General features: G+C 43.6%; 1 protein-coding gene across 2 annotated transcripts; it reads left to right on the forward strand.

The window, feature by feature from the left end:
* The first annotated feature begins 8,236 nt into the window (after positions 1–8,236).
* On the forward strand, positions 8,237–12,126 carry LOC4334257 (AP2-like ethylene-responsive transcription factor CRL5). Of its 2 annotated transcripts, none has more exons than XM_026023764.2 (9): positions 8,237–8,795; positions 8,974–9,538; positions 9,646–9,731; positions 9,848–9,856; positions 9,947–10,035; positions 10,202–10,275; positions 10,370–10,420; positions 10,523–10,599; positions 11,170–12,126. In XM_026023764.2, the coding sequence occupies exons 1-9, from the start codon at positions 8,429–8,431 to the stop codon at positions 11,820–11,822; spliced, it is 1,971 nt and encodes a 656-aa protein (XP_025879549.1). In that variant the 5' UTR covers positions 8,237–8,428; the 3' UTR covers positions 11,823–12,126. The 2 variants fall into 2 exon arrangements, with proteins under 2 accessions (XP_025879549.1, XP_025879550.1); XM_026023765.2 differs by having other exon boundaries at positions 9,649–9,731.
* Positions 12,127–12,910: the final 784 nt, after the last annotated feature.

Consider the following 12,910-nt stretch of genomic DNA (forward strand, 5'->3'; position numbering starts at 1 on the left):
GATAAGATAGCAAGCTTGTCCAGATGGGTATATAACTCAAGTTGGTAAACAACCAAACGTGGCCTAATAGTTTTTACCTTATTCAACTGCCGTTTTATTTAAAAACCTGCAAATAAAAAATATTTTTGCAAGATGCTGGCAGTCCTCAAAATATAAAGTTTTGCATATAAGATTTTAGAATTTGTAAGATTTAATAAATTTATATTATCACATTACAGAAGAAGGATTTTCTAAAAGCCTCTATAATCTACTACATACTGGTGTTTGTATATATTTATTCTTTTTTTTTTCGATCGACGGTTTTACTATTTAGCTCCGAAGTTTTTTTTTTACCTAAGCAAAATTCCTAGATTTATCTGGAAGTTACACGGGATATTACACAACCAACGCTCTAACTGAATCAGAACAAAATCAGCGATTGCACAGGGGACACGTGGCTAATTTTCACGGGAGCTAACCCTAAATTCTCAGGAGGCCACGTGGCCCAATCACATGCCTGATTTTCATCCCTGAAATCGGTTTATAAGATTTGATCGGTTCCTATTCTTATATAGGAGACGATAATGCTACTACTATCTGAAGTGCAAATGCACGTGTTATAATTTTATTAAACCATCCACCATATTATAACTTACGAGCAGTAGGTAGTACTAGTACGTAGCTACATGTACAAGGCCACGCCAAAAATATGCGAGACAAAATTTGTGCTCATGATGCAAATATTCTTATTCTATGAATAGTACTCCTACCAATTGTTGCATGCAGCTTCAGCCATGCAAGCATGATGGAACATGGATGGAGCTTTAGGTTTTCCATGGTGGAGACGGAGATGGAGTAGTACCTTGCTCCGTGAATTGTCAAATCGCATGCAATGGACAAAATTGGACCCGGCCATGTCTCTCGAGCGCTTGCATGCATGACAACCTCCCATCTACAACTCCAAGTCACCAACGTACAGATAAGCACAGGAATTGAACTCCTGATAAACTCTCAAGTTCCCTAAGAAAAATAATCATCCACCATGGGTGTGTTTAGTTCCTGAAAAAAGTTGTAAGTTTAAAGAAAGTTGGGAGTTTAGAAAAAAAAGTTAAAAATTTAGTGTAGGAAAGTTTTTGATGTGATAGAAAGTTGGGAATAAGGGGGAAACTAAACACGGCCCATATTAATCCATCGTTCATAAAATAAGTTTATTTTTAGCCCTTCCATTTGTAAAAAATAAGGTACTTTTAAGTAATCATTGCATCGGAGTTTGTGAAAGTTAGAGAATAAATAAATTGGGGTAGAGATAAAGAAAGAAATAATTGTGCTGGAATTTGACAAAGTGATAGTCTTTATGAGGTTCTCGTAGATGTACACTGCGCGTTGTGAGCGTATGTGTTTGTATTGTGTTTCTTAAAAATAGTAATTTTAGACTTGTACTATGCAATTTTAGGTGTTACAATTTTAGGTAGAGTCGGGCCCTATTATAAGTTTTCTCTTAAGTAATGAAGCAGATCTATTATTGTAATAGATATACGTTATAATTATGTTGGATTAGGAAAGAACGCTCGCAATTGATGCTTCCGAAATACAGGCTATGGCTAAGCTTTGTTATCAGTTATCACTTCTTGGTCTTGGTATATATCAGGGTATGTATTGTCACTTGGAACCAAATAATTAACTACAGTACATGGTACTAACTCCGTCCCAAAATAAGCTTAGTCATGGGTTTCCGCGTCCAATTTTGGTCATCCGTCTTATTTAAATTTTTTTTATAATTTGCATTTTTGTTGCTATGAGATGATAAAACATAAATAGTACTTTACTCGTGACTTATGTTTTTAATTTTTTTTAAAAAAATTAAATAAAACGAACGGTCAAAGTTCGGCGCGAAAAATCATGGCTGCACTTATTTTGGGACGGAGGGAGTAAGGAGTAGCTTAGCTAGCTAGCCTAGCTCTTACGTGGCTACAGGAAACCACTGGTCCAATTCGTGGGAATCAATTCTTTGATCGATCGGAGACAGACTGCACACACGGAGCATGTAACCTGAGCAACACTGTAGTCGATCTGAATGCATGCGACCCTCTCTGAATCCTAATAACTTGTCGCAATAAAGAAAAATCCCCATACATTATGGATCTATAGCCAGGAATAGTTACTTCTTAAAATCGATCTGTAAATGCGATGGAATAAAATCGATCTATAAATGCGAGGAATAAAATCGATCGATCAATTGAAGCCTGAAAATTTAATTTCTTTATTGGCCTGCTGCAGAAGCTTACCTGCAGCATGCAATGCCCCTGCGTGAAAGGGACTGGAGCATGGGGTGAGTGAATTAATTGATCGATTAATTCGCCATTATATATTCTCAATTTATTTATTTCTTATTTTCTTTGTTTGCGTTTCTGTTGAAGGAAAAAGAAAATGGGAGGAGAAAACTGGTAGGAGTTGTACTGCTGCTAGTCTTGGCATTTGGATCTGGACCTGAATGCGATGTGTGCCGTTTGCTTGCTCCTCTCCAAATCCAAGGTGGCACTGCTCCGAAGCAAAAGTGCTTGCATGGGTTGTAGCTGCTGGCCCCTTGCCATCATTACCTTAATCAAAGTTAGGTGTGTGAGAGAGCATGAAGGAATGGGAAATGGGGGTGGCAGGGTGGATCCCCTAGTTTCAAGCAACCAGCCTAAGATCCTTTGTGGCATGGAGAAGCACTAGTTTGTGTGGTTGAAATGTGACTGGGAGTAGAAGGTTTGATGAGCTGGTGGCATACTGGCATACTTCTAATTTATGTGTAATTTAGCTTTAATTTTGGTTGAATATGAAGCATATGCATGGCAATTATTTTGAGGTAGAGGACCTAATGAAACTATGGTGAAAGTCCGTACATGTGCATACTCCTACTAAGTATATAATAATAAGATATATGATACAGTATTATTTTACAATTGAGAGATTAGGAAGAAATGGTTAGATTGAGTCAATTGTCTATTATAGCAGCTATTCACTACTTTTAGAAACCCAAATAACCATGATTAATTACTAGAGTCGAGTTAGCGTCACATATATAAGTCCATACGTAGAAACCTTTATATCATCAAGATTATATGGAGAGAAATAGCGTCGGGTTAAACATCGATGACTGTTGTTCGAGTCGTGAGGTGGATGATCCACCTATATAAAATTATAACACTCACAGATATTACGCACCGGTGGGTGTCCATTAAATAGAAATTTAATTAATAAGGTTAGGATTTATCACCATGCATCTCTCGTCATTTCGAGCTTTTGTTAGGAATTGTATTAGTTTGTGTATGAATATGGTTTATGTGGTGTGACTGCGTGTATGTTATCCGTGTAATAATAAAAAAGGCATATAGGACAAATTTTGTGAAACCAAATAATTAAAGTTTGGACGGCAAACGTGTATTTTCTTCCTGATTATTTCGATCTTAACTTGCACTGTCGTATATCGACAATTCGACATCACGAGGAGTAAAAGGAACACACCATCGTTTCTGATGTCTCAAGCAGACATTGATCAGTTCTCTACTCCCCTATCTCTCTCATGGGAACATCCTACTGACCGTCATATAAAACTGGTCCGCGCGCAGTTGACCTTTGACTCCCAGCAAATTTAAAAAGAAAACGATTTAAATCCATCTACTGCTAGATGAAAGCTGCCGCACATATATCTATTCCTCATCCAGGCCCCCACACCACGCATTGCATCGCATTACAATGCATCTATAGGGTTCTGCATTTATACTTCAACGATGTACAGCCACTGAACTACTGCAGCAAGACTGTAGCTGCGTATAGAAGAGTATAACACCGTTGTCTTTTTTACTATAACTTTGGATCATCTTTTAAAAACATTAAGTATAAATATATGAAATTATAGGCTATTACTATATTTAATTTCTTTGACAATAAAACAAGTCACAACAAAATAAATAATATTAACATATTTTTTTATAAGACAAATGTTTAAACAATATACGAAAGGTTGGTATACCATCATATATTTTATGTACGTGATGGAGGGAGTATATACTTAGTAGTACATGTATAGTGGTAGTTGAACTTGTCGAAGTATGTACGTATCATGCATGCATGCAATTAGGCTTTTTAATTAATAGACATGCATGCATGCCACACGAAAGTAGCTTTATATACTCCCTCCATTTCAAAATGTTTGACACCGTTGACTTTTTAGCACATGTTTGACCGTTCGTCTTATTCAAAAATTTTTATGAAATATGTAAAATTATATGCCTACATAAAAATATATTTAACAATGAATCAAATGATAGGAAAAGAATTAATAATTACTTAAATTTTTTGAATAAGACGAGCGGTCAAACATATGCTAAAAAGTCAACGGCGTCAAACATTTCGAAACGGAGGGAGTATATGCTGTGTTGTACAACAGGAAGCCTAGCTAGCATTCCGCCTTCACTCCCTACATGGTCGATTGATCTGTTAGAATATAGGGTATTCAGTTTACAAACGAGCTAATATATTCAAGTAGATTTTGTTTAAAAATTTTTTTGGCAAACTGGCTTTTTCATCCGGAACACTGGTAATGCAAAGGGCGGCTCTGTTCGAAACACGGGGTAGAAGAAACATAGAAACTAGAGTGATACGGAGTATGTAGCTTCTCTTATCCCATGCATAGGAATGAAAAATGTAGGAAGATGGAGGAGAAACCTTTTAAAAAACACCAGAAGAAACACCCCAAGCAAAAAAAAAAAGTTTCAAAAGCATGTTTAAATTAGATGTATGCAGGTCAAAAAAAACAATTTTGCCTAATTAAATCAGACATGCATGTGATATTGAATTACATGCATCAATTAATAAGTCGCTCGTTCAAATTAAATACTTAATTTCTCTGTTTGAGACGACGAATCTGTCATTCTAAGATGAAACAAATCGCATACTAATAGATAGCAATATTTTGGAACGAAGGTAGTATCGTCCCATAACACTAAGTATAGAAGTACATATATACTATGCTTTGTGCAAGATTTCGCACTACAACGGTCCGTTGATTCTCTAGGCACAAAGGGGAGAGACACCAACGAAATTCTCACTTCAAAATTAATCCGGTATGACGTATAGTACTAGTTATACAAGATTTCTATGCCGTATACATTACACTCCCTCGCCCTTCATTTGGCAATGGTACTAGTATATCAACATCAAGGAACAGTCACTCAAATACTCCATACGGTATGTGTACATACGTATATTCTTTATTTCACGTTGACATGCATCATCCCTCCATCAATCTGTCATCGGTCTCTCGAGTTATTGTCTCTGCTACACCCTACTGTACAAATATGACTGTTGAGAGAGGCGTTGTGTTTGTGTGTGCATGTAATGGGTGGCATGCAGCTCACCACTAGTAGAAATTTCATGCAAGATGGAATTAAATCAGATCAATCACCAGTTGTATTGCACTACACTCCACTCTACAACAGTGTGCTTGATCTGAAGTGACAATCTAGCTAAGGGCTTCTAGGGCATCTCTTCCCTGTCTACTATCCGCAAGCCAACTCTGTTATTGCCTTGCTTGCATCATCATAGTTTAATTATGTAAAGCGATCAGAAACTTGTAGTAATTAAGCGATCGAATAGTAATCCCAACAAAATAAGGAGTACTACTACTTTCCGAATACATTATATTCATTGGTTACATTACTGTTAGTTGCATTACTATCAGCCGGTTGAGTTATTTCTCTAAGTTGGAGAGAGATTTTCAGCGCATACCAAAAAGAAAACCCATTAACACATAATTAATTAAGTATTTATAATTATAAACTTGAAAATAAATTTATTTGAATTTTTCAAATAATATTTTTATAGTAATTTTAAAAAACACACCGTTTAATAGTTTAAAAAACGTCCCAATGAAAAAAAAGAGAGGAAGTTGAAGTCTGAAATTGAAGAAAACGTACTACGTACTTCATCCGTCCCAGTCCTAAAATATAAGAATCTAAAACCAGATGAGATATTTTTTAATACTGTAAATCTGACCAAATAATGTGCAGCATTAAAATGCTGCAAGCGTTGAATCACAATATTAGGGCAATCCCAACCCTCCACCTAGAATGGTGTCTATGGCATTAACTATATTGCCATGTAGGACTTTTAGCTTATGTGGTACTATATTAATTAAGAGAGAGAACGAAGAGAGGAAGAAACTGGGTCTCATGCAAGACACAGCTTTAACACGAGAACCTATGCACTAGACACTATCAAGTTTTGCATTGGGAGATAACAGTGTCTTCATAATATATGAAGAATAAATATGATTGGTAGAGAAGAGATATGATGTATTTATTAATGGTCCACTTTAAGAAACCATGGGTTGTAGAGTTTAGTTTCTATTGTAATGTCTTATTGACATGGCACCAAAGACACAGCTTATGGACATTATGGGTTAGGACTGCCCTTACTACTGGAAGTAATGATTTGTTTTTTGCTGCCAAACAGAAATGGTACATCAATTTTGTAGGGTAGGTTGTTACTTCAGTAGAAACAAGCACATGAAAGGAGTATATAAGAATTATTGTATTGTTTTGCATGAAATTGTTACAAAAATTCTATGAGAATCCTATGCTCAAACGCCAAGATATATACATCGTCGTATACTCGTATGTTATCCTGCAAACTGTACTATCACAGTTTCCAAAACAAGGCCATGGCCTTGTTTGGATCTTCCGAACTAGTAAATAGCTCTCCGGAATCTTGCTATTTAGGATTATTAAACATATATTACCGACAAAACCGATTCCATAACCCCTAGGCTATTTTGCGAGACGAATCTAATGATGTATATTAATCCATAATTAGCGACTGATTACTGTAGCATCACTGTAGCAAATCATGGATTAATATACCTCGTTAGATTCGTCTCGCAAAATAGCCTAGGGGTTAAGGAATGCGTTTTGTCAGTAATCTACGTTTAATACTCCTAAATAGCAAGATTCTGGAGGGCTATTTAATAGCCCTCCGGATCCAAACAGGGCCATGTTTAGATTTAAACTTTTTTTCTTCAAATTTCCAACTTTTCTGTCACATCGAACTTTCCTGCATACACAAACTTCCAACTTTTCCGTCACATCGTTCCAATTTACTTAAACTTTTAATTTTAGCGTGGAACTAAACAAAGCGCTAGTGTGTATTTCTAGCTATACACAACATAAATTGAGGATGCCATTTAAAGGTTGGTTAACTTTATAGACTTGCAAATGAATCTCTTTACTCTCGTCGTACTACTCCACTCATCGTCTAAAAATATAATTTTGGGTTGGTTAAAGAGAGTTGAGACCGGCTTTATCCCATTTTATTATAAAAAATCAAACTCGGATCATTTCAAAAACAGAAGCTGAGATTTGGTGTTGTAAGAGTACATATCATTGGACAATATCGCCAATATCAAACCCTGGGTTTTCACTTACCGGTTTTAAGGGTCCCTTTAAATTATAGGGATTAAAAAAATAAAGAAACAAGAAAAAACACATGATTTTGAAGCCGTAACAAAAAATTGCAAAACATAGAAAAAAAAACATAGAAATGACTGTTTGATTTCTTAGGAAAAACACCTGAATCGAATGAGAGAGATAACTCAAAGAAATTTTCCAAGAGCTTTGAGCTCTTGCTAATTTTCCTTTCAAAATCTCTATATGATTGTCCATTCTATAGTAATTTTAAAGGATTGGATAGGATTTAATCCTTTGATTCAAAGCCATCCATAAGAACTTTTCTTACAAGATTAAAATTCTCCAAAATTCCTATATTTTTTCCTCCAAATCAAAAGACCCTTAATAGAGGTTAGCTACTATAGTTGATATCACGAAGGTTTTCTCCTGCCAATTTAGTATAAGAGTTAGTTACCGATTCTTATCACGGTTATCACGATAACCACGCGGGTTACTCGAAGAAAATCATAATAAGACTACTAAGAAAAATCAAGATATATTACCCACGAGATTACCACCGCAATATGGGCAATATGGAAAATATTTTCTACCTCTACGAACACAGATCCCCATGCAAAACATAGAGGTAAAGAAGACAGAATGTTGTAGTAGTACTACTCTTTCCCCTTTCTTTTTTGAAAAAAAAAAGAGAACGGGTCAAGCTCAAGACCAATATCAGCAACTTATTCCTTTTGCACACTTTCAAAGCCCCCACTCCACTCTCCTCTCCTTCTTCCCCTTAATAACAACACCGGCCATTCCTCCTCCTCGCCTCATCCGCCACCACGGTTTGCTTCGCCACACGCGCACAGAAACACACACACACAGAAACCGAACGCGCGTCGATAGAAATGGAGGATGTGGCGGCATCATTGCGCCATGTACTCGCCAATGATTGATCGCCTCATTCCCTCCTCCTCCTCCTCCTCCTCCTGAATCCCTCCTCATCGATAACCGAAGCAATGGCCAGTGGCAACAGCAGCAGCAGCAGCGGCAGCATGGCTGCCACCGCCGGAGGTGTCGGCGGCTGGCTGGGATTCTCGCTGTCGCCGCACATGGCGACGTACTGCGCCGGCGGCGTCGACGATGTCGGCCACCACCACCACCACCACGTGCACCAGCATCAGCAGCAGCATGGAGGTGGGCTGTTCTACAACCCTGCCGCCGTCGCCTCCTCCTTCTACTACGGCGGCGGGCATGACGCCGTCGTCACCTCCGCGGCCGGCGGCGGATCGTACTATGGCGCCGGGTTCTCCTCCATGCCGCTCAAGTCCGACGGCTCGCTCTGCATCATGGAGGCACTCCGGGGAGGCGACCAAGAACAGCAAGGTGAGCTAGCTAGCTTAAGTAGTAGCTGGATAGAGAGATGGCTAGCTCGTGCTGGTGTTCGTCTAGACAGCGCGGGTTCTTCTTACTTGGGCTGTGGCTACAGTTGCGTTCATGGTCGCTTTGGCTTGTAGCAAATGCGTCTCTTTATGTCGCTTGGTTGGCTTTGACTCGTGACCAGGGGTGGTGGTGTCGGCGTCGCCCAAGCTGGAGGATTTCCTAGGCGCGGGCCCCGCCATGGCGCTGAGCCTGGACAACTCCGCCTTCTACTACGGCGGCCACGGTCACCACCAGGGACACGCCCAGGACGGCGGCGCCGTCGGTGGCGACCCGCACCACGGCGGCGGCGGCTTCCTGCAGTGCGCTGTCATCCCCGGCGCCGGCGCCGGCCACGACGCGGCGCTGGTGCACGACCAGTCCGCCGCGGCAGTGGCGGCCGGCTGGGCGGCGATGCACGGCGGCGGCTACGACATCGCCAACGCCGCCGCCGACGACGTCTGCGCCGCCGGCCCCATCATCCCCACCGGCGGCCACCTGCACCCTCTCACCCTGTCCATGAGCTCGGCCGGGTCCCAGTCCAGCTGCGTCACCGTGCAGGCCGCCGCCGCCGGCGAGCCGTACATGGCCATGGACGCCGTGAGCAAGAAGCGCGGCGGCGCGGACCGCGCCGGGCAGAAGCAGCCGGTGCACCGCAAGTCCATTGACACGTTCGGCCAGAGGACGTCGCAGTACAGAGGCGTCACCAGGTAGTAGCTAGCAGCGCCATAGTGACAGACACCTCTCGCCACCATGCCGCCATGGCTTCCACCTTCACAGCTTCACTTAACCTCAAGTAAAAAAACCTTGTAAAAAGCAGGCATAGGTGGACTGGGAGATATGAGGCACACCTCTGGGACAACAGCTGCAAGAAGGAAGGCCAGACCAGAAAAGGACGCCAAGGTTAGAGAAACTTGACATTGTGATTAATCACACTTTCTTATGTTTTAAATGCTGATGAAATGTATATGTATGTTCTTGCATGATCATCCTGCTGAATCTTTTGGCATGGGCTGCAGTGTATCTTGGTGAGTACCAGTACACAAGTACTTGGGATGAATTGATTAGTTTTTGGAAACAAAGATTTGATTGTGAGATTGCAATGTAACCTTTGCTAGGTGGGTATGACATGGAGGAGAAGGCTGCCAGGGCGTATGATCTTGCTGCGCTCAAGTACTGGGGCCCTTCCACGCACATCAACTTCCCGGTGATTAAATTACCAACTCTGATTAGTTCATTTGTTGCTTTTCTTGCAAGCAAACAGTACACATTTTAGTTTAGATTTTAGAGTGCTAGCTCAAGGGCACTGTGAATGACTGTAGTTATGATGTTACGGCTATCATTGACGTTTGTTTTCACCATTTTCTGGGCAGTTGGAGGACTACCAGGAGGAGCTGGAGGAGATGAAGAACATGAGCAGGCAGGAGTATGTGGCTCACCTCAGAAGGTACACTGCGTAGCTACCTATGAAATCGCCAAGTCACTGAACGAACAAGATTGTGACACTGACATCTGTAAACCTCCATGTCTGTTTGCTGCAGGAAAAGCAGTGGCTTCTCGCGTGGCGCTTCGATCTACCGTGGAGTCACCAGGTCGTTGTTAATCACATGGTTGCAGCAAAAATACGGCAAATGGATCTTGGAAGCATGTTAACTGAGTGATTAACTTGGTGTGTTTTCTGTCAATGTTTGCAGGCATCATCAGCACGGGAGATGGCAGGCGCGAATCGGCCGCGTCTCGGGCAACAAGGACCTTTACTTGGGGACATTCAGTGAGTGTTCTTCCTCCCCAATCTCTGCAACTGCACTATGATCTACTAGTAGTTATTCTTGTCCGGATTCTTCTCATCATGTGATCGATCAGCGATGAGCAGCAAAGTGTGTATGAGGTTGGCTTTGCAGAGGCTGTCACGGTTTAAGGACGCAGGGTGTGTCCTGTCACAATGATCATAAGACCTTCAGTCAGCTATGGCTAGATTCAATGATGCCAATTCTGCTGCTTCTGCACGGCCATGGCCACCACCATGGCCCAGCTCGAAAGAATGTTTCGCCCTGCCGTTTCTTGCATGCTTTTGATTGCTGCAGCAGCGGTGCTTTTGCGCATGCATGCATGCGCATGCATGCGCGGTTGGTTTGGTTTGCCTTTTGTTCGCTTCCTTTCCAAAGGCTGTGCCCCTCGCCGCAGTCGCGTCGGCTTTTGCCGCGGCGCGGCGCGCGCGCCATGCCGGTTTGACCTGTGACCTGACCGCGCGCGGCGGCGGCGGCGAAAACTCGGATTTTACTTTTGATTGATGGTGAGTGAGTTCGTCGTCGTGTGTGATTGGTTGTATTTGTGGATGCAGGCACGCAGGAGGAGGCGGCGGAGGCGTACGACGTGGCGGCGATCAAGTTCCGGGGGCTCAACGCCGTCACCAACTTCGACATCACGAGGTACGACGTGGACAAGATCCTGGAGAGCAGCACGCTCCTCCCGGGGGAGCTGGCGCGGCGCAAGGGTAAGGTCGGCGACGGCGGCGGCGCGGCGGCGGTCGCCGACGCCGCGGCCGCCTTGGTGCAGGCCGGGAACGTGGCGGAGTGGAAGATGGCCACCGCCGCCGCGCTGCCAGCGGCGGCGAGAACGGAGCAGCAGCAGCAGCATGGGCACGGCGGCCACCAACACCATGACCTCCTGCCGAGCGACGCCTTCTCGGTGCTGCAGGACATCGTGTCGACCGTGGACGCGGCGGGCGCGCCGCCGCGCGCGCCGCACATGTCGATGGCGGCGACGAGCCTGGGCAACTCCCGGGAGCAGAGCCCTGACAGGGGCGTCGGCGGCGGCGGCGGCGGCGGCGTCCTCGCCACGCTGTTCGCCAAGCCCGCGGCGGCGTCGAAGCTGTACAGCCCGGTGCCGCTGAACACCTGGGCCTCGCCCTCGCCGGCGGTGAGCTCGGTGCCGGCGAGGGCCGGCGTGTCCATCGCGCACCTGCCAATGTTCGCCGCGTGGACCGACGCATGAGCAGCAAAGCATCCTTGTCGTTAGGCGAGGTCCATAGCCACTTTAGCTTAGGAAGCTGGTTAGTTAGTGGTAGATGAGCAAGAATTAGGGTGAAATTCGCGATATGCATATGCGTGCGTTTGCCTCGTTCATCACCTTCTCCAGTAGTAGAAGGGTTTTTGTAATATTGGGGCAATGCAACAGCAGCAGCATACTAGTAGATCAGCAGATCCTCTATCACAGGCTCACAGCCACACTTATTGGAGTTGGTTGGTTTTAGTGTTCTCACTTAACTTCAACAGGAACAACGTGTTGGTTTTGCAAAGCCGAACTCACTGTGGTGGTGTTTATCATCTCAAAGTAAATTGAAAGCACATTCTCGATCGAACGGCGGCCGTAAACCCTCCAGAGGTTCGGAGAAAAATCCTCCGAACCCCTGCATGACCTTCTCAGCTTCTCTCGATCGGACGGTACGTATGAAACCAAGGGGGTTCGGAGAATGTCCCGCTGCGGCTACGAACGAGGATGCCCCGGTTTTGCCGAGGCGGATCACGCATTCACGCGTGCCGTGAACGATCCGTCCGCAGCAGCGGCGCGCGTTGTTTCCGCTGGTCTGGTCGGCGGGCGTCGCGGCCGCCGGCTGGTTAGGCCGAGTGGTCGGAGTGGACGGGGCCGTGAAATCAGGATTGGTTAACGGGCTAGGCCTCTTGGTGTCATGGGCTTGTTCAACAGGTCTAGCGACGGGGCTCCTTGAACCTTCTGCCTTCGTTTCGTCGCGGGCGTGTATGGTTTTTTTGTGCGTTTTGAAACTACACGAAGCATGCCACGTCGTGCCCTGTGCAGTCAGTCTGTGCTAACTGCTTGTGCATCCTCCCCTATCTTATAAAAAACTAATATATGATTAGATATACAAATTCGTTATATTAGATTATATCAAATTCTATCATAGGTTAGTTTTTTTTGACGGGGAGTACATTACTACTCAGTTGTAAGTACCCCTATTTTGATTTTGTTCTCTATTTATATAGTCTACTTAGGGTTCGAAACTTGGCAACATATCCTATGCACACAGGCCCTCACGTGTACACACGTGCATACCAACTAAAAAA

Source organism: Oryza sativa, chromosome 3 (genome assembly GCF_034140825.1).
Source record: "Oryza sativa Japonica Group chromosome 3, ASM3414082v1".
Classification (NCBI taxonomy): Eukaryota; Viridiplantae; Streptophyta; class Magnoliopsida; order Poales; family Poaceae; genus Oryza; species Oryza sativa.